Here is a 21,913-nt window from a genome sequence, read left to right as displayed (position 1 = left end):
CCACAGGGCCTACAAAAACAAACCAGGTGTGGCTGGCTCCAGGCTTCAAAAAGCCTGCAGGGTAGTAAGCCAAGGTACATGGCCTGGGCACAAATAAATGCAAGAAATCAGAGGAGAAAAAAGGGGAAGAATCAGTGAAGACTGTCGAGTGGACGGATTCTGATCCACATCTTCCAGGCGGAAAAAAGCATTCCTACAGCAGGAAGAACAAGCATGCTTCAGAGGCAGAAAGTCTGAGCATGTGGCAAGAGAGCGACAAGTCCAGCTGGGTGGGAGCAGAGTGAACTTGTGGAGAGCAGTACAAGTGAAAGCTGGAATGGCAGGCCAGTATCTTATGTATGTAGTATCACTGTGCAGTATAAAGAGCACTGGACCAAGAGTCAGAGGCCTAAGTCTCATCTGGTTTTTGCCACTGTCCAGTTGTGTAACCACAGATAAATGCCTGTTGGCCATCGCTGTCATCCAAAAAGTCTGGGAGGCAAATTATACAAAGCTGACCCTTGAATAACGCAGGGTTAGGGCACTGACCACTTGCACAATCAAACATCTGCACAGAACTTTCAATACCTCCAAAACTACTACTACTAGGCTACTGTTGACTGGAAGCCTTACCAATACCATACAGTTGACTGAACATATATTTTGTATGTTATACATTCTATATATTATATCCTTCCAGTAAAGTAAGCTAGAGAAGGACACATTATTTTAAAAGTCACAAGAAAAACTACTTTTACAATACTTACTAAGGTATTTGACAAAAAAAACCCTCCATGTAGAAGTGGACCCATGCAGTTCCAACCTGGTTGGTCAAGGGTCTACTGTAACTGTGAAGAATCTTACTAGCGGTCTGAGCTCCAGCTGGAGGAGTTTAAAGAGCCCATCTTATGCACATATACCAGTGACAGCAAAAAGAGACTCACACTTCCAGAGGGGCAGAATCAAGACCTGGCTGGAAGCTTTTCAGCCATCTCACCTGAACTCCTCCCCATCGCTGAGGGCTTCATCCTTCACAACTGTGGGGTTTTCAGATTTAACAGTCACCTTGGCCACTTTCTTTTTGGCTGGACCGTGGGCAGGGCCCCCAGGATCACGGCAGCCTCTCTTCCTCTTTCCTTGTGAGACTTTGGAGAGAAGGTTTGTCTTTAACGGTTTCTCGTCTTCCAAGACATCTAGATGACCACAAAGAACAAAGGTAAGTGACACAGGAAAGGCAGAGGCAGTGTGCCTTCACAGGCAGGTGATGGAAAGCCCTCTTCTGTCACCTCCCTCCAGACCCCATCTCCATCGCTGGGACACCATTCCACTTATTCCACAACCAGCCTCCAGCCTCCTCCTGCCTCCAGCCCAGTTTACACCCTGCACTCCCAGTAAAAACCAGCTTCCTTTATCGGAGTTTATTCCATTCCCTCGTGAGGTTACACGGAATGCCACATGACCCTAGGAAAACCTGGCTTCCAAATCTCAAATTTCAGCTAATAGCCAGGAAGGAAAAATACATCAATCTGCTAAGTAATACCTTGCTTACTTATTACTTGCCAAGACTAGTTATTTTAGGAGTAACCCACTATTATGTAAATGTTTTGAGCTCATAAACATGTCCAAGTTTTATCACAACCTTACTATTACTAATCCATGTTTCTACTATCTTTCAAAACCAAATCCTGCTCAAAATATACTTCATAAAACCTTTCTAATCTAACCCAAAAGTATACTCATATACCATCCATCTCAGCAAGCTTAGGGTTAGAATAAGACAGTAGTAATCCAAAAATACCTTTATTTCCTTAAAATAATTGTTGTTTTTGATAAAGGGAAATTTTAAAAATGTACAGGCTGCTGGCTTTAGTTAAATTAGGGTAACTAAAGGTATGGTCTGTTTCTCAATATATTAATAAATCAATTTTCAATAAAGAATAAATAACACAGCAGAGGAAGATATCTTCTATTTTGCAAATATATTCATAAAAATAATCCTGAATCTGAAATAAAGCATCTTCCTTTGTCTTTGCATGACCACTTCAGTTAATTTTGGAAAACAAAAATACTTTAGTCGTTTTTGAGGTTCCAAAAGGAGCAGCAATACTAACCTAATATCAGATTGTTTATTCCTTTCATTTATGTTTTGTCTTACTGACTCTACTGATAGACATTTATATTCCCCAAGAATATACTCTTGCATGGGAGAAAAGTTCTCCCTTTCAATCTAAATAAAATCATAATTTTAACAGATTTCTCCTAGTAGTAGGGCATTTGTTCTAGCACTAAATAAAATCACTAATTCAGTTCAGTTTCTTTACGATGTTTTAAAAAAGGAATTTAGGCATTCTCACGCTTTAAACATTTTAACCAAATCACAAACAATTTCAAAATTCTTTCCAATCTGAGACGCTTCTTATTCCAAGGCCAGAAGCTGCTTAAAGGGTTATGACTTGACAGTTTGAGTAGGATGTTCCTGACATCAGGATTTCTGGATCTTTTCAAGCTTTTTAGCCCTCTATGAACACATGTGAAACAAAGGTGTGAAATGCTTCATTTTTACTAATCTAAAAGCATAGGTGGGAGGATAACTCAAAAGCACCATTTCTTCCACACCAAACTTATATGGTTGGTACATTGGTACAACTGTGTCCATTTTTGTGCTTTGAAGAAAGAATTAAAGGAGTCAAAAGGGGGGCAAGAATGGAAACAAAGAACTCTGAATCAAAAAAATTTCCACATGATTATTTTCAATCATTCCCCTCTATCTGTGGTTTCAGTTGCCGGGGGGGAGAGACCAACCAGGGTAGAAGCCGATGATCCCCCTTCTGACACTCTCCTGAAGGTCAAGAGCAGCCTAAGACTACGTCACAATGCCTAAGTCATTCACTCAGTCACTAAGCATTTTATCATCTCACATCACCTTAAGAATTAGAAGGCTGAGTACAGTACAATTAAGATACTTTGAAAGAAAACATATTCACGTAACTTCTACTACAGTATATTGTTTTAACTGTTCTATTTTATTATTAGTGGCTATTAATCTCTTACTGTGCCTAATTTGTCGATTAAACTTTATCATAGGTATGAACATATAGGAAAAAACAGTGTATACAAGGTTTGGTACCACCCATGTTTCAAGAATCCATGAGGCTGGGGGGTCTTGGAATATATATCCCTGCAAATAAGAGGGGGGACTACGCTAATACCCCTAAATTTTTAAAATCTGCATGCCCAACCATGATATAATCACTATGCACATACATTAGAATATTAACTCAGTCATCTTTTAAGACAGAGGAAAATGACATGATAAAATGTTAAACATGCAAAATTGTTTTTACAGTATGATTTCCACTAGTTAGAAAAACAGACGAGAAGGAAATATGCCATTATTTCTGGATAGCAGAAATACAGGTCACATTTTTTTTTTATTCTTTACACCCTTGGGGTCCCAGAGAATCCAGAGGCTATTTTCTAGGCCTCTCTTAAGATCTAGAGCTACCTAACCAGTCTCCTCGAGCTCAATGTGGTAATTTCAGAAGGGCAGGCATTATCACTTTGGTCTGCTTAGCCTTCTATTGAGGTTTTTAAATACCCGCTTAAAACTGCTAGTACTTAGAATAAAATATGAACTCCTTAACTTGGTTTCCAGACAAGGGTCCTGCTTACCTTTCCCGCCTCAATTCCTACTACTTGCTCCTCACTGTGTCCAGCCGTGTGCCATCCACATTTCATTTCCTCCTAAGTCTTTAAACATATTGATTCCTCTGCCTATAAATCTTCCCTGAGAACTTCCTTTGAAAAGCTCCTTCGGGACACTAATTGCTTCAAAGTTTCACCTCCTCAAAAAAGGTGTACCTGGACCACTGACTCTGATTTACTTCCCCCCGACCCTGCAACCCCCGTGTCAATTCTATTACCTTTAACTCTTTTCATAAGTCTCATCACCATGTGAACTTATTTAACTTTCTATTGTCTGCCCTACCAAGACCTCCCCACAAACTGTAAGCATCGTGACAGCAGAGACCTTGCTTGACCCATTCACTACTAGAATTTTAGTGCCTAGAGCAGTCTCGGGAAATAGCAGGTGCTCAGTAAATACTTGAAGGAATTAATGAGTCACGTCAATGAAAGCATTAACACAATGAAAAAACATGAAGAAATTAAGAGATGCCCTAATAAACAAAGAAATACTGTGGAAGATGGTTTTCTTTGACCCTAAATGTTGAATGATGCCAGGGGTCACCTTGGCATGCACTGAGGTGCTGTTAGAAACCACACTGAAGGTCACTGAGTCGGGTCACCTGTAGCCCAAACCACAGCCAGATTTTTCCTCCACCCAAGCACAGCAGAGGTAGTAACTCTTCCTGGAAGCTGCCTTGGGGACTTACCGGTTAGCTCCTCCCGCTGAGTTTCAGTGAAGCTTGGGTGCATCCTTGCCTACACCTAAGCTGAACTGATAGAAGCTAGCCCATCTGATTATCTGATATGGACCATGGCAGGAGTGCCTATCACACTGAAAACTCACAACCACCCGGAAAGACAGTAGTATGTTTCAGGGCGGCTAAACTATCTGTCCAAAATAATTTACACAAGTACATATGAACAACTACTAACTGTTAGAGCTGCACCAACCTGGCATCCAAACAAAGTGTTCAGTGGGAAGGAATGGTACCCAGGCAGGTGGGATGTCCATCAGATTACAACTTCTAATTTTTGAACTGCCATATATTCAGAATATATTCTGACTGGAAATAAAAACCCCTTTCACAGCCATTTGCTGAAATGTTACTCATTCTCCAAGTTGCAGATCAAACATAACTCCTTCAGAGAGCATTTCCTGATCTCTCCAAACTTGATTATTCCTTCAGAAGCCACAAAGCCTGCTACCTTCTTCCAATGTATCACACTCTCTTGCGTATTTTTTGTAAACATCAACACTATGGCACTTTAAGCTCCTCCAAGTAATCGCTGTCTCTCATGTCAACTAGCTTGTGCACAGCACATATCAGGTACCCCAAAAATGTTATCTGAATGAGTAAATGAATAAAGTGGAACTCACAGCATTAACTATGAGGTAAATCATCTTCTAAGTTTAGAAATGACTTCCATTTGCTTATTTACTAATGGATGATGAACTTATGTAAAGAATCACAGGATTATTGAATCTAGGATCATAGGAGTCCTTGCTGGTTACCTAATCCACACCCATTATTTTAAGAACCCCAGAAATCCTTTCCACAGCATGCTTTATGCAATTATTTAAGGTATTTACTGAGGACTTAATAAATGCACAGAAAGAGAGAATATAGGACACAGCAAAAAGTAAAACATGTTTCATAAACTTAAATTGTGGGAAGATAAGCAAAAAAGGAAGTAAATTAACAAGATCATTACATTATGTGACAGAGGCTGTTAGGGCCTGTGATAAAGAGTACCTGGGGAAGATCACCTTAGATAACGCACTCAAAGTGGTGTGATTTCTGAAGGAACAGAAGAAATCTGCCACCCTAGAGCCATGGAGAAAGGAACATCAAAGCCAAAGGCTCACGGTGAGAAATAACATGGCATGTCTGAAGAACCAAAAGGAAGCCAGTAGAGAGGGTATCTGGCAGAGTCATAGGAGACAACAAGAGAAGCAGCAGCCAAATCATGTAAGGTCTTGCAAGCCATGGTAAGGAATTTGGATTTTAGGCCAAGAGCAATGGAAAGCCACAGGTCTGACAGAGGAACATGGCATGATTCGATTTCTTTTTCTTTTTTTTAAATCACCTGAGAAAACCACCGCAGGGGGATAAAGGAAAGTAGGGAGTCCAGTAAAGAGGCATCTGTAATCGTTCAACTGAAAAGTGATGGTGGCTTTAGGCAGGGATTGTGACCGTGGAAACAAAGAGAGGTGAAGAGATTTGAGATACAGATGGATTAGATGTGTAGTACCTGTAAGAGAAAGGTGTGCTTAAGAGCTAATTTAATTTCTGAACTGCCATATATTCAGAATGGGAAAAGGTGGGGAAATAGGTTTAAAGGGGGAAATCAGGAGTTTTGCTTTGCCCTTGACAAATATAAGAAATATATTTGATATCCAGGTGGAGAAGTCAGATTGGATCCGAATCTGTAACTCTGGGGTGAGATTTAACTGAAGACATTATTCTGGGAGTCCGCAAACTACAGCACTCTGGTCCATCCATCTTCTGGGACCACAAAACAGCTGCAATGCCTTTTTCCCTACTCAGCTGTTTGCATCTGCAGGAGGCTGGACCGTATCCTGTGGCTAACAGGGAGGAAGAAAGAAGCTACGCGCGAGAGCCAATGGGCAGGTAGAGCTCCAGGGGGAACGCCTAGGGTGCATCACTCCTCACGAGGACTAATGAGCAGCGACGTCGGTAAGGACCAGAGCACCGACGCAACCGCCTGTCTCCCCCTGCAGCGTAACGTCGTCTCCTCTGGGAAGATGGACACGGGGCAGCCTACGCCCCCCACCTCCCAGAGCCCGGCCTCCCCGCTCCCCGCACCTTGCCTCCTGCCCTCCGCCAGCATATCCCCCCTAAGCCCGGCTAGGTCTCGCTCTCACCCGCCTCCTTCTCCTCACGCCTGGCCATGCTCTTGCCCTTGGCCTTCCGGCCGCAGGGTTCGCGTCCTTGCGGCTCCCTACCGGCCGCGCGCTTCCGGACCATATTGCCCAGGCAAGACTCCCCTAGAGAGTGACGCACCACACCACCGAAAGCTAAGAGCGGACTCCGCCCCACAGGGGAAAAGACACCGCAACGCCCCTTCCTTTGGACCTAATTAAGCACATGAAGCTCCGCCCAGCCTCAAATGACCAATACAAACCCTACGAAGCAAGACGGCGCGTAGCAATATGTTCTCCTTCCGTCGCATTGCATTTTCGCATTTCCGGAGACAATAACGAGGGGCTCGCGTACTCCCGCGAGAGGCGGGAAAGGGCGCAGGGTTTGAAACATGGCGGACGACGTGGACCAGGTGAGTGAGTTCTGAGGCGCTCGCTCCAGGAGGACTTCTCCACTACGGGTCCTGGCCCCGCTGGGCTTTGCGTACCAGGGCTGCCTTCTCCAGCCTCACCGGAAGGTGGCCTGTCATGCCTCCTGTTTCTGGGTTATCACGGCTTTAAGCTGCCTCTTGGTAACCGCGCCCCCTCCGAATTCTGTCTCAGGCCCTGAGATGTTTTCCTTTTCGAAGCCCGCCTGAAACTAGTTATTCTTTATGCTGTTTACTTCCTTTCTCTTGAATCTCATCTTCGTCTGCAGGATGAGAATGATTATCCCTGCCTGCCTTACAGATTGTGATAGAAAGCGTGATAATAAAGCTTACTAGTTACGATCATTCAGCGCAGCAGTTTCATTTATCCTACGGATACGTAGTAAACATCGGCTTTATGTGGTTAGATACCGCTCTGTGCACCAGAGACACCGGCATTGACGAACATCCCTGTCCCCACTTGGAGCTTACATTCTGGGGAAGGGCAGATAATAGAAACATGTGCGACAGGTAGGAACGGTGATGTGGTATGAGGAAAACAAGCAAGGAACCGGTATATAAAATAAGTTGATGGTCCTACAGGTGTTCTCATCTGCTCTTCTTTTCCCCAAAATCCTTTTCCTCAGATATATCTGTGGGTCAGGCCACAACTTAAGCTTTCTCCTGAAATCTCAGCCTCAAGCAGGACTCATGTAGCCGCCTACGTAAAACAGCACTCTTTCTTAATCGCCTTGATTTTTCTTCATAACATATTATTAATATTAAATATTTTACTCTTCGTTATTCAGTGTCTTATCTTCCCTTCCAGAATGAGAGTTCTTTTTCTTTTTTCTTTCTTTTTTTTTTTTTTTAATTTTTAAAGATTTTACTTGTTAGAGCACAGCAGGGGTAGGGGCACAGGGAGAGAGAGAAGCTGACTCCCCACTGAGCAGGGAGCAGGTGGTGGGTCATGATCCCAGGACCTGCGATCATGAGCTGAGCTGAAGGCAGATCCGTAGCCTACTGAATCCAGGCACCCAGAATATGAGTTCTTTAAGAACAGGAGTTTTGGGCACCGTCCTGACCATCCTGTTTAGAACAGTGCTGAAAACACTGCACAAATAATTTACTGAACAGATGAATTGGTTAATCCTTTGAAATGGCAGTATTTAAAGCTACAGGAGGAAGAGATGTAGCTAGTGGGCATTCTAGACTAAGCCCAAAGGAGCACTAGGGCTCTGTGGTTTGTATCTTGTAGTATTACTGAATATTTGTTAATATGCCTCTCCCCACTAGAATGAACTCCTTGAGGGCAGGGACCGACCTGTCCATCATCTAGTAGTTGGTTAGCTCTTCCTTAACAAACACCTGTTTAACTGGGAGTGGGAACCACTTTGCCCCCCCCACACACACACCCCAATCTAGCTTTTTAAGCTGTAGAGCCTGTAGCATTCAGTCACATACCTCCACTAGCCTAACGTACTCACTGAAGAAGCTCTCCTTGAATAATCTTATCAACTGCTGGCTTCAACCATCCCTTGCATTTGGATGACTCAAAGTCATCTTAGCCCTGATCTGTCACAGTTCTTTAATTGTTAATAACAAGAACCATTTCTAAATACTCTCAGATTGCCAGGTACTATTTTAAATACATTAAATATGTTGATTTAATATATTAGCTCATTCTACACTCACAAGATACAAAGGGAAGACATGGCTTCCTCATTTTACTAACAGGGAAGCTAGTAATTAGAGATGGCATGATTTTTCATCTGAATGCATAAGTATCACAGGGTGTCTGGGTGGCTCAGTTGGTTAAGCATTTGATTCCTGATTTTGGTTCAGGGTGGTGAGGTCAAGCTGCATATGGAGCTGTGCACTGGAGTGGACCCTGCTTAAGATTCTGACTTTGGGGGCGCTTGGGTGGCTCAGTGGGTTAAAGCCTCTGCCTTCGGTTCAGGTCATGATCTCAGGGTCTTGGGATGGAGCCCCACATCGGGCTCTCTGCTCAGCAGAAGGCTGCTTCCTCCTCTCTCTCTCTCTCTGCCTGCCTCTCTGCCTACTTGTGATCTCTGTCTGTCAAATAAATAAATAAATAAAGTCTTTAAAAAAAAAAAAAAAGATTCTGACTTTGCCTCTACCCCTCTGTAAGTGACAGCACGTACTGTCTCATAAATTAAGTAATTGGTAATACAGGTTCGAATTCATACAAGTATCAGATTCAGGAGTTGAACCCATACTGCCTGACTTCAAAGCTAGTGCCTTCATCTGGTATTCTATATATTCATCTTGTGGCCACTTGGTACCCTAAACTCAACCTGACCCAAACTGAACCCATAATCTTCCCTCAAACATTCATGTTTCCTTAGCATTCTCACTAGTGTGTGTGATAATCATTAAGTGGATGTTTTTCAAATCACTAAGTGATATTTGAGGTAAGGTTAAAGTCCCAGAGAGTAACTTCCTATAACTGAAATTGGATTAGGCAGTTTGGATTTTGAGGGAACAAATACAGTGATGATTATTTTGCCATATAACTGCTTCCTGTGTATGTATGTTTCAGCCTTCATTTATCCAGCACTTACTATGATCCAGGCTCTGTTCTAAGCCTTCATACATGTCATTTAAGCCTCACAACAACAGTATTAGATTGGCACTATTATTACTCACATTTTACATATTCGGAGACTGAGGCATACAGGGGTCAAGTAACTTGCCCACAGTCACACAGTATAGCAATGATTTGAACACTGCACTCTCTAGTTCTGTATTACTAAGCCTGTTTCTTTCATCAGCAACAAACCACCAACACCGTAGAAGAGCCCCTGGATCTCATCAGGCTCAGCCTGGATGAGCGAATTTATGTGAAAATGAGAAATGACAGAGAGCTTCGAGGCAGATTACATGTAAGTAAATTTATTAAATTACCTTGAAATCAGATTATTTCCTTGTCATCCCTTACTAACCCTACCCCTTTGAAATACACTGTCCAGTGTGGAGGAGTATTTTGAGTGTAGATAAGAGAAAGGTAGGTCATCCATATTTGTACAAGCCAAATGGAACTGCATTTTGTTCATGTTTTTAACGTGTTTTCCCCTCACAGAAATGATGTATTTATTAAAGAACATTTTCATTCCTTTCCTTCTGTTTATTTGTAAATAGCATTTACTCTCCATTCTTACTTCAGTGTTCTTTCAGTTACTGACATGTACATAAATCTTTGTTTTCTTATGACAAAAATTAAATAGCATAGAAGTACATAGAGTGAAAGCTATAATCCCATTTTTTCTTTTGCTAACTTAAAAATCAGGTCTGTGGTCTTTCAGATCATTTCTGTATATTTACACAAATATACATATATATGTGATCACATGCATATATATGCACTGTATACACCACCTCTAAATAAAAATGGATCTTACTATACATGTTTTTGAGCACCTTTCTTTTTCACTTAATCTTTCTTGGAGATTATTGATCATGAGTGTATATAAATCTTTATTTTTAATGACAGCATAGAATTCTGTATAGTAATAGTGGGTTTTTAAGACTGTTTTCTATTTCTTGCTACTATAAATAATGCTGCAGTATGTATCTTTATACATATTTCTTTGTGTATATCCACAAATATTTCTACAGGTTTGGTCCTTTGAAGTGGCACTATTTATTCAAAAGAGAGTATACTGAACGTTTTGCCCTTTCTTGACAACTTGTTCTATTCCTGAGTATATTGTTTTTATTACTGCCATTCTACCTTAAAGTGATTTAAAATAGCTAGTATTTATTGAGCATTAATTACATGGCCAAGTGCATTTATTATAAATGTTTTGTATGGGGGCACCCGAGTGGCTCAGTCAGTTAAGCGTTGGACTCTTGATTTTGTCTCAGGTCATGATCTCAGGGTCATGGGATTGAGCCACACCTCAGGCTCCACATTCAGCATAGAGTCTGTCCCTTTCCTTCTGCTTCTCTTCCTGCTCTTCTCTCAAATAAATGAATGAAATATTTTTTTTTTAAGATTGATTTTATTTGACAGACAGATCACAAGTAGGCAGAGAGGCAGGCAGAGAGAAAGGGGGAAGCAGGCTCACTGCTGAGCAGGGAGCCTGATGTGGGGCTCAATCCCAAGACCCTGGGATCATGACCTGAGCCGAGGGCAGAGGCTTTAACCCACTGAGCCACGCAGGCGCCCCTTGAATGAAATAATTTTTTAAAAAGTAAGTAAGTGTTTTGTATGTAATACCTCATTTAACCTTTAGAGCAATTCTGTGAGGATAGATACTTATTAATCCTGTTTTGCATTTGAAGAAGCTCAGGCTCAGAAAGGTGAAGTTACCTGTTTAAAGTTTAACAGCCAGTAAGGAAGGGCCAGAATATGAACTAGGCCTTTTGACTGCAGCCCTACTCTTTAAGTACTTTTGATTCTACTTTCCGTGAAACCTAAAGTGAAGGACCTCCTGTACTTGGAGAGGAAGTAGGGACCTAGGGAGACAGCAGCCTTAATACACAGCTAGCTTTACGAGAAGAGGGACCCCCGGAAATGGAATAGTGGCAATTTTGCCAAGAAAAATAGTATAGCACTTAATCATGTGGGCCAGTGGCAGGTGGACAGGCACCCCCGGTCTGTTATGTTGTCTGAGCTCTCAGAGGCTTCTTCTGTTCTCTGCTAGACTTGATTACCTCTATACTGAATGGCCCTCAAACTTGTGTGTGTGTTTTCTAGCTCTCGTATAGATGTTTGCTCTTGTTAGTGTGCTTTGCTACCAGTTCCCCATGTGGCTGATTGACTACTTTTATTTTCATACAGTCTGGTCAGCCATTTAACACTGTTACACGTAAGCCTCAGTGGGTTCTGAATAAGGCCCCTGGAGTTTAACCTTTCAGTAAAATACATGAGCTTTGGAGTTTGGATTGAGGACATCCCTGGATATCAGAATTGCAGCATTTATTGATTGAGCCCACAAGTGCCAAACACAATTTATTTTGGCTAGATTTTCTGTGAGCAGGGTGTTGCTCTACTTACTTTACATGGTGGTGTTTAGGACAGGGAGGGTTGAAAGGCAGTATCCTGTGCCCCTGGGAGACTGCAGTGCCATCGTCTTAGCAGTTAAAGAATTTTGTTTACTGTCTCTTTCCTGTCATGCTGTTACAGAGAGAATTGAAAGAAGTCTACTGAAAAGTGATGAATTTCCCTTTTTTCATAATTAAATATTACAAATGATGTGATTGCCTTGGATGACCAGTAAGGTGGATACTTTAAAAAAAAGTAATATCAAGTTATTTTGCGTAAACTCATATAAACAGCTTTGTACTTTTATCTGGTTAGTTAAATTATCACTGGAAATGATTTGTGAAGAAACAGTATATTACTAGCAGAGTTATTCTTTGCTTGCAAATAAAAGTTTGTGGTATAAGTATTGTGCAGAAGACCTGTTCATAGTTTCTTAATTTGATTATTAAATTTCTTGGTCCCTCACCTTTCCACTTCAGGCTTATGATCAGCATTTAAATATGATACTGGGAGATGTGGAAGAAACTGTGACTACTATAGAAATTGATGAGGAAACATATGAAGAGATATATAAAGTAAGTCATGCAGTTCTGTTCCTCACTTTTAAAATGTCAGTTGTTCTTAGTCTCCAGCAGCTTCCCACTTACAGGAAGCCTGTCGTGATTTGATACCTAATAGGGCTCAGTAAAGGATAGCAATCAAAAGTGAAAGCTTTGGAGTCAGACAGACCTGGTTTCTAGTACTGGTCTGGCCATGTCCTATCTAGGATACACTGGGCCAGGAAATTAACTTGGGAGATTTAATTTCCTCATTCTTAAGTGGGAATACTACCACTACCTCATAGGGTTGCCAGGATTCATGGATACATGAGAGTGTAAGATGCCTATGTATGCTAATATATGAGAGTAATGCTGGACAATGTTGTTAATGTTTGATATGGATCTGAGCTATAAAAACTAAAATTCTAAAAATACTCCTTAAAATTAATAGTAAGCCTATTACATGTTAGCATAAGTCACATTCTTGTTTAACAATAACTACTAAAAATGGTGAGAAGCATCTTTATTTTACCTGTTTGCAAATTTCTTTCATGCCTGGCTTATTTGATGACATCTAGATTCTCATACCTTTCTCTGCATTTAATCTGTTATGATATGTTACTGTTGAAGAAAATTACAGCCTCGCGGAGAGGTAGTTAGGAAAAAGAGGAGTATTTTTTGTGGATATTCGCCTTTGATGCTACGTTAAAACTCAACAAGTGGTAGTTTCTTAAAGGTTAGATGCCAGATGCCTGGGTGACTCAGTGGGTTAAGCCTCCGCCTCAGGTCATGATCCCAGGGTCCTGGGATCGAGGCCTGCGTTGGGCTCCCTGCTCAGTGAGAAGGCTGCTTTCTCTCCCTTTGCCTGCCACTCCCCCTGCTTGTGTGCACGCTTGCTCGCTCTCTCTCTCTGACAAAATAAATAAAATCTTGAAAAAAAAAAAAAAAGTTAGTTGCATTGTGGCATCTGAGACCATTATCAGTGAACTTCTCATACTCTTATTATATGCAAATTCATTGGTCTACCTTCGTCCTTTCAGCAGATTTGTTACAATGCAGGATTCTGTAACATCAGGCATGGCACTTATCATTTGGAAAATATCAGTTTGTGTAGTTATGCAGATTTTCTGAATGTTGGCATATTTCATTGTTCAATATAAAAGAAGAAAATTACACTTACGTCTTCTAAGTATTGGGAAGCCAGTTTGATACTCCTAGAGCGTAGTGGTTTAAAATGTAGACTGAGATTGTAGGACTGGATTTAAATCTTGACTCCCTCGCAGACCAGCTATTTAATTGTATCACACTACCCAACCTGTCTGTGACAAGTGTCCTTACCTATAAAATGGAGTTGGTAATAGGACCTACTTTATACAGCTATTTAGGATTCATTGAGAGGTTACGTGAAAAGCCTTTAGATTAGCAATAGGCACATAGTACGTGTTCATTTGTTAGCGTTTGTTGGTTTTTGTAGGTCTACTTTATCTGGCTTTCTTTCTGTCTTCAACCACTGCTGGCTCCTTTACAAATTTTCTTCCTTTCTTCCTGTAAACATGGACTTTTAAATTTTGATCTACATTTTTTTCCCCTCAGACCCATCATTTAGTCACTATCCTATGTGATAAGCCAGGAGTCCATTCCAGTAATCAGTACAGCACCAAAGCTTGGTCTCTTCACAGATCTAGGCTCAAATTTTTGCTGCTGGTGATTAGTTTCATGACCTTGGGCAAGTTAGAGAAACTTCGTAAGCTTTGCAGGCTTCTGTAAAATGACAACTATGCCCACCTCCCAGGATTACAACAACATGCACTAAATTCGGTATGTGTAAAACTCTGGCATGTGGTGATTGGTGGCCATTATGATTGTGGATAAATCTGTGTCTGTAATTTCTTTCCTTTTCTGATCTTCACTCTTTCATATCCAGTATTCTAACCGAAAATATTTTCCCTTTTGATGTTATCTTGAACTCAGTGCATCTAAAGCTAAATTGCTGGTGTTCTTCACCTTCAAAACAAGGTCATTCTCGATTCCCTATTCTGTTCACGATTTTCTACTGTTTAGACCATAAATTGCAGAATTTTCTTGGACTTCTCTCTGTCAGTCACACTGATCAATAACTAATTAGTTGATTCTTCCTTCATGCTGATTTAAATGTGTCATTTTCTTTCCTATTGCCATGACTCTAGCTCAGGCATTTCCCTTTATGTCCACCTCCATTTCAGCCCATGCACAACTGACTGCCCAAGTAATTGTCTCACATAATGCTTCCATTTGTTACACTCATGCTTAGAGACATTTAAAGCTTTCTGTGGCCTATAGAGCAAAGCACAAGTTCAGGCTAGGTTAAGACCCTCCTCAGTGTGACTGAAACTTTCTAGTCTCCTCTCTGATGACTCCTCTGGCCATAGCGGTCTGCTCGAGTCTTCAGAGTGTGACCTCTGTAATCCTGCTTCTATTTTTTTCCCATAATGTGCCCCCTAACTGGAACGTTGCCCTTTTTCTTTTCCTGCAAAGCCTGTTTCATGAACTGCCTCAGTCCTAACTCCTCAGTGACACTTTCTCTGACCACCCGCCCCTTCTTTCTTCCTTTGGTCATTTCCTCCTTTGGTTGGATCGTCTAACCTTGGTACTCTTAGCTGACACTGATCTTACTGACTCTTCATTTCTATAAGCCTTTTCATCTTGTGAGCTGTTTGATAGCAGAGCCCAGGACATTATTCATCCTGTTCCCCATAGTGCCATGTTAGCTACAGGTGATGAGTATATGGTGCAGATTGTTAGAGGAGTATGGGGGAGGGGACTAGTAGAGATAAAGTATAGATCCTCCTTAACGTACAGTGGGGTTACATCCTGACAAACCCATTCTAAGTTGAAAATACATTTAATACAACTACCAAACATTGTAGCTTAGCCTAGCCTACCTTAAATGTCTCAGAACACTTATGTTAGCCTATAGTTGCCCAAAATCACCTACCACAAAGCCTAGTTTGTAATAAAGTGTTACATAATCCATGTAGTTAATTGAATAAAGTACTGAAAGTGAAAAACAGAATGGTTGTTAAGTGTATTGGTGGTTGACCCTCTTGATCATATGGCTGACTGAGAGCTGTGGCTGCTGCCACTGCCCAGCAGCATCATGGGAGAGTGTTGTACTACATATTACTAAGACCAGGAAAAGATCAAAATTCAAATTTTGAAGTACAGTTACTTGTGAATGCTTTTTGCTTTCATACCACAGTAAAGTCAAAAGATAATAAGTCTAAGAACAGAAAAAGAGATAAAAGTAGAGGGAAAATATCCAGGAAGAGAACAGAGAAATGGGGGAAAAGAAACTAAGACATGTTGAATAATTGCTGTGAGCCAAAGATTTACAGATTTTACTACATTTAATCCGGTAACAGTGAGGCCAGCAGTTTCTAGCCTAGGAAACCCAGGTTCGGCTAGGAAGAGATATGGTAAGGTTTTCCAACACCAGCCTAATTGCCTTCAAAGCCTGTTGGGTTCATTTATATGTATTAGGGCCTGGGGCTCAAAGTAGTTGACAAGGGAATTGATGGATAATGATATCTTCAAGTTAGCAGTATGGCACTAATTCTTTTGGAGCTCAGGAGTAGCTGAGCTAACATGGGTAGACTGCCTATTCTATAAATCTCTAGGATCTGGCAGACCATGCTCTGTCTCTGCTACGGTGTGCTTTAAAATCTAATTTAGAAAGTGCCCACTATATAGAAAAATTGTGTGTGCCTTGAATGTGAGCAGTTAGGCACAATAGCTTCAGAGAGATAGCACTAGATATGGACAAGTATTCTGTCATAAGGTAAACTTACTCTAACAGTAAACAAGTGGAAATGGGAGGGGTTGGAGAGGTAACCTTTGCTGAATGCTTGCTGTATGTCAAGCGCTGTGCCATCCATTTTATATACGTCATGTATATACGTCATGTATAATTCTAACAGCTCAGTAAAATAGGCCTAGGTTAAAGCTAATTAGCAGTACTGTCTCCAAAAAAGTATATAGTATGCAGTATTTCCCAAACTTAAATAAGCATAGTACTTTTTGTCTTAAGAGTGCATATTGCTACATAACAGATTACCCCAAAACTTAAAAACTTAAAAGCACATATATTTATTACCTCACGATTTCTATAGGTCAGGTGTCCAGACACAGCATAGCTGGGTCTTCTGCTTCAGGGTCTTTGATGAGGCTACGCAAGGGCTGGAGTCTCATCTAAAGGCTCAGCTGCGGAAGAATCTGCTTCCAATCTCACTTACATTGTTGGCAGGATTCATTTTCTTGAGGGTTGTTGGACTGAAAGCCTCCGTTTTTGCCATTGGGTCTCCACTACTTGGCAGCTTGCTTCTTCAAACCTAGTGAGAGAGTTGGCTAGCAAGATGGAAGTCAACTTTCTTATGGAACCTAATCATGATAGTGACATCCCATTACCTTTGCAGTATTCTGTTGGTTAGAAGCAAGGCATAAGTTTCACCCATACTCAAAAGGAGGGGATTTCACAAGGGTGTGAACACCAGGAAGCATGAGGATCATTAAGGGCAATCGTAGAAGCTACTTGCCTTGAAAAATGCTGCCATGTTCATTTCTGTTCACTGAATCTCCAGAAAACTATCGCTGAATTAATGGAGAATCATTACAGCTGAAGTGGATTCCACAGGAAGGGAAGGAACTTTTTAGTTCAGAAATACGACCACTGAGTAAGAAATTTAAGTAAAATATATCAATTATTTTGATGAACACGGACTCTTTCACTAAACTTGCTGTCCTTGAACTAAGCGTACCTTTTGCAAGTGGAAGGAAACCAGAAGGAATTACTGCTTCATAACAGCAGTCATATGACACTTGTTTCTCAGAGAGTGATTCTCAGAGTCTGCTCCGTAAAGCCGAAGCACTGGCATCACCCTCCACTGTGTCTGAAATGCAAACTCATGAGCCACACCCTGAACTCCTAAATGAGACTCTGGGTTTGGAGTCTAGGAAACTGTCTTAGGAGCTGGTAAAGAGGTGATTCTTTATGCAGGATTGAGAGCCACCGCCCTGAGAGAGTGTTACAGGGAAGAGTTAGATTACTTTTTCAGTGATAGATAAGTGTACTTGAGTTTAGCATACTAGTAAGCATAGAAATTTAGTGAGGGGTTCTCCTTTTATGTTAGTTCCAGTACCCAAGAAGCTCGTAAAACGCGGTTTTTACATTTTAAAAAAAGTTAGGAAAACACAGTCATCAGGAGCACGCTATGAACGTGTACACTGAAGACACACGAGTTGTGTCTCTCCACACTGTCAGCTTTATTCTGTCACGAAGCAAGGTTAACGTAATTATAAAGCAGGTTCAGGATTCCAAACTCAATGACATTTCACCCCGCGATTAACTTGGCCTCTTACACCGCACACAAAGCAGAGCACAAGACAGGCCACACAATAAACAAGATAACACAGAGGGCCGGAAGTTAACAAGCCAAACGCCAAGTGAGTCTATGGAGGCGCAGTGGAGATAAGAGCTCGTCTAGTCCAGGTCAGCTCTCGGCACTTGCTGCTTCTGATGTTCAGTGAAGGCTCTCAGTTCTGTGTGGAGATCAGTCGGGCAGAGAGCCTCTGGCAGCAGCTGCCCTTTTGAAGGGGTCAGACGGAGGGAAGGGCCCTTGTTTGAGGCGTCTTGACAGTTTGCTGCAAAATTCCTCCCGTTTTGAAGGGATTTAATCAGTCTTGGGCCCCTGCAGACCTCCTCTGCTGCTGCTTGCTATCAGTTCTGGGGTATCAGAAGCTGGTGCTGGTGTCGGTGATACTGGGTAGCTGCACTCCTCTTAGCTCCTCCTGTCAGTGCTTGACGCGGGCCCCTGTGCAACATGAGGGACTCCATCTTGCTCTCTACAGCTGCTCTTACTAATATTTTCTGCCTGGCAGAGGCCGGTATCTACATGTGCTCACTTGTGGTATAGATTCCTAGAACCTAAAAAGAATGAATTAATTACCATTGCTCCTCCCACATCCTCTGTAGCAGAGCAGGGACAGGATAATTGCCCACCCCCACCCCCCCAAAAAAAAACCTCTCTTTGGAATGGAAACAGAGCAGAATCCCCTGGAGAGTTGTTCCTGACCTGGTAGTAAAAGTGATGTCTTTTAGGTCAAGTGTGTCCCATGTGGCATTTGAAGCATATTTACACCAAGAAAATTCTTTTCTATTTATGTGGAATTCAAATTTAATTGAGCAGTCTGTATTTCTGTTTGCCAAATCTGGCAACCCTAAGTGGTGGTGGCTGCAGAGTTGTCACAGTCAAGTTCTTGCTTATGGTGGAAGACAAACAGTCAAGGGCTTTTTTAGCCACTTTAGTTTCTTTGAATGCAATTTCTCGAAAGCTTAGGACTTCACCTGTGTCTGATCTTTTCACTTCCAGACAGTTCTATGGGCCAGTAATCTCAGTCAAAGTTCTTGCCTGTATGTGGCCTGCTGATGCCTAATTTAGTTTCTTTCCCCTGTGCCTTTCCCTCTAATTAATGTTGACCCTTATGCCATTTGCCTAAATTTGGGTGGGAAGGCGGCACCCTTAATCTGATCCTTGCCTGAGGGCCGAGTTTGTTTAACCGAAAAGGTTTATTGGGCTTGGTCCTCAAAGCTTTTGTTCTTGTTTATTGTCTGTAATTTGGGATCTAAAGACAGTTGGCTTTTTGAACCAGTGAATCCGATTTCTTGTCATCTTTGCTTGAAAACCAGCTCAGTCTTGCCTGGGCTTATCTCTTACACGGCCCTGCTGAGTGCATCAGCAACTAACATTTGGCTCTTTCAACCTCTTCCCCTAGAACCTTTAGGTTTAGGAGGCCCTTAGACTACTTTCCAAGTCATCGCAGTTAACAGTTGTACCCCACGTTTTGCCAAGGCGTAAGAGGATTTCAGATATTCTTTATCTGTTTCCTTACTTCCCAAGACTCAACCTGTAGGCTAGTGCCCCCAAGGTACTCATTCGGCATGTGTGAGTGCACATGGAAGCACCAGCTAATGGCTCAGCACAGCAGAATTTTATTTCTCACCCATATAACAGTCCTGAGTGGAGTTTGAGTTTAGCATGATAGCTTTCTTCCACATACTCAGTCAAGGATCCAGGCTTCCTCTGTCTTACGGCCCTGCCATCTCCAGAGTTCATTATCTGAGTCCCATCTGGTCAGGTGGGGAAGACCACAGAGAGGCATTCATAAAAGATTGATGGGTCAGTCACTTGTGTTTTCTTCCAATTTGTTAAAACCCAGTTCTGTGGCTGCACCTGGTTGCAGGGGAACATGAGTAATGTAGCTGTGTGCCAGGAAGGGGAAGAGAATGGATTTTGGTGGATAGCTCCACTCTTTGCCCCAATTGTTGACATCCAGAAGAAACAAGTGAACAGTTAATTCAGTGGTTCTTTGTGCTACAAAGGTAAGTAAGTGGTCAGGTTTTCAAATCAATTTGTGTTATGGTGAATCTATGTTATTTTATGTTTTGTTTTCAAATTTCTCAAAAAATAAAAACGCTACTATGTATTTGTTATAAATGTGTTCTGTTTTTGTTTTCCTCTTCCAGTCAACAAAACGGAATATTCCGATGCTTTTTGTCCGGGGAGATGGTGTTGTACTAGTTGCCCCTCCATTAAGAGTTGGCTGAAACAAAGAATTTATCGTGTCTGGAATTTGGGAGTTTTTGTACGATTGCCTCTTTAAATGTAGAAGACATTCAAAAGAGAAACCTGCGTAAATTTTGATATTAAGAAGTGAGCAAGGATTCTTCCACTCCGGAAATGAGTTGATTACAGATAACTCAAAAATTCTTAAGCTAATGGGCATTTTAATTTTTTTTCCAATGCTTTCAATAAATGTGATCACCAAGATGCAGAACTCTTTTTTCAGGAATTAATTTGTTCTGTTGTTTTCTCAGACAATTTCTGGGTTTGTTTTTCTTTTAAATTAAACTTGATGTTTCCTTTTTTGATACATTTTTTTTTTCATGCAGTCTCCTGTCTTGTGAATTCTTTAAAGTAAGCACACATCTTACATTGACTTTATTTGCACACATTTATCTGTGCATGCAGTAGGTTTGAGGCACCAAGTGGAGTACTGAAAACTACAGTTCTGCCAATATGTGACCTTCCTTGAGTCCTCTGGGTAGGCAGTTCTTTAAACCAAGAATTGGAGGACAGGGAGATAAGTGCTGATATAATAATGCATATATAGGATGTCATAAGAGCACAGAGAAGAGCACCCAAAGAACAGGTTGAGTGGGCGGGTAGCTGTGGGGGAGGTATCATGCCATTGTAAATGTTAACGTGGCCATGAGCTGCGAAGCATGATTTCTGTTACTTCTGCTCAGTCTGACTGATCTCTAAGGTCAGGCTCTGGTAGTTATACACCAGTGTGGTTCAGCTTGGTCCCCTCAACCAATGCTGCCCATATTTTAAGACTCACAGAACATTTTTCCCTTCTTGGATCACAGGCCGTTAATGGTGACAGGTCTACAACAACATATCTAAGTTGCACAATAAAACAAAGCTCTTTTTATTTCTAGCTTCAGTCAGTCAGCACTTCATGCTTGAAAGGGAAGGAGGAAAGTATGTATGTTTTGCAGTCTCTAAAACTTTATTCATGCAGGACTTGGAACTTGACATCCTCTACTTAGTAGGTTGTACCATTTTGAGCTATAGAAAATCTGATACGTGGATGGCTTGCCTGTAAATATGCTGAATGTGTGTTTGTTAATCCATTATGCAGCACAATATGCTAATATGCACAATATTTTAAGCCATGTGCAGGAAGGAAGCTTTTGGTAAACATTGTGTAAAAAGATTTTATTTTCATTATTTATTGTACTTGTCCCCGCAAGTTAATGGAAAAGGGGAAGACAAGGGTGGGCAAGCTGACAGGTTTTATCTTACGTGAATAGACAAGAGAGAACCTTCCTTTGCTTCTGGTTACCACCACAGTTTGTCCTTGGGCTTCGGTATTCTGGGAGGTAACCTGTTTACATTAGCCTGTTCAGTATGGGAAAAATGGGATCCATGCTTCTGGTGGTAGCAAATGGCCGATCCTTTGGATCACCCTTTCCTAGTAAAACTCTTGCCTAGATGATGATGGTGATGATGATCTAGGATGATTACCATAATGTATTGAACAAAGTGTACCCGGCAGAAGTGGTTTGTGTGTGTATCCCTATTTAGTCTTTATGACAACTCTCCTACAGAATGTTACAAGACACTGAAACTTAAAGAGCTCGTGTTGCTTGCCTGTGGTCCCACAGCTAGCATGGGGCAGTAGGTGTGAATCCGCTGGGCTCCTATCAAGCATGCTGTGGACACCCCTGGCTCTGGGTAGTGTATTGCACCTAATGCCCACCACAGCCATGACATGACTGGCCATCTGGTCCTCTTGCTCTGACACA

The 21,913-nt window shown here is 41.6% G+C and overlaps 2 protein-coding genes across 3 annotated transcripts in view; one reads left to right on the top strand and one right to left on the bottom strand.

The window, feature by feature from the left end:
* Positions 1-6,747, bottom strand: part of XPC (XPC complex subunit, DNA damage recognition and repair factor) — a 50,792-nt gene extending 44,045 nt beyond the window's left edge. Inside the window, exons 1-2 of one of the 2 annotated variants that reach the window (XM_045991343.1) lie at positions 6,554-6,747; positions 977-1,172 (exon numbers count right to left, since the gene is read on the bottom strand). In XM_045991343.1, coding sequence (XP_045847299.1) covers positions 977-1,172; positions 6,554-6,656 — 299 coding nt within the window. In that variant the 5' untranslated portion in view covers positions 6,657-6,747. Of the gene's footprint in view, positions 1-976; positions 1,173-4,373; positions 5,469-6,553 lie in introns of those variants that run through there. The other variant, XM_045991344.1, reaches the window with a different exon arrangement.
* Positions 6,748-6,843: 96 nt separating this feature from the next.
* LSM3 (LSM3 homolog, U6 small nuclear RNA and mRNA degradation associated) lies at positions 6,844-20,391 on the top strand. Its single transcript, XM_045989832.1, has 4 exons — positions 6,844-6,963; positions 9,753-9,863; positions 12,448-12,543; positions 20,066-20,391. The coding sequence occupies exons 1-4, from the start codon at positions 6,943-6,945 to the stop codon at positions 20,144-20,146; spliced, it is 309 nt and encodes a 102-aa protein (XP_045845788.1). The 5' UTR covers positions 6,844-6,942; the 3' UTR covers positions 20,147-20,391.
* The last annotated feature ends 1,522 nt before the right edge of the window (positions 20,392-21,913 follow it).

Source organism: Meles meles, chromosome 20 (genome assembly GCF_922984935.1).
Source record: "Meles meles chromosome 20, mMelMel3.1 paternal haplotype, whole genome shotgun sequence".
Classification (NCBI taxonomy): Eukaryota; Metazoa; Chordata; class Mammalia; order Carnivora; family Mustelidae; genus Meles; species Meles meles.
The sequence above is the reverse complement of the archived record's forward strand: the minus strand, read 5'-3'. Positions and strand labels throughout refer to the sequence as shown.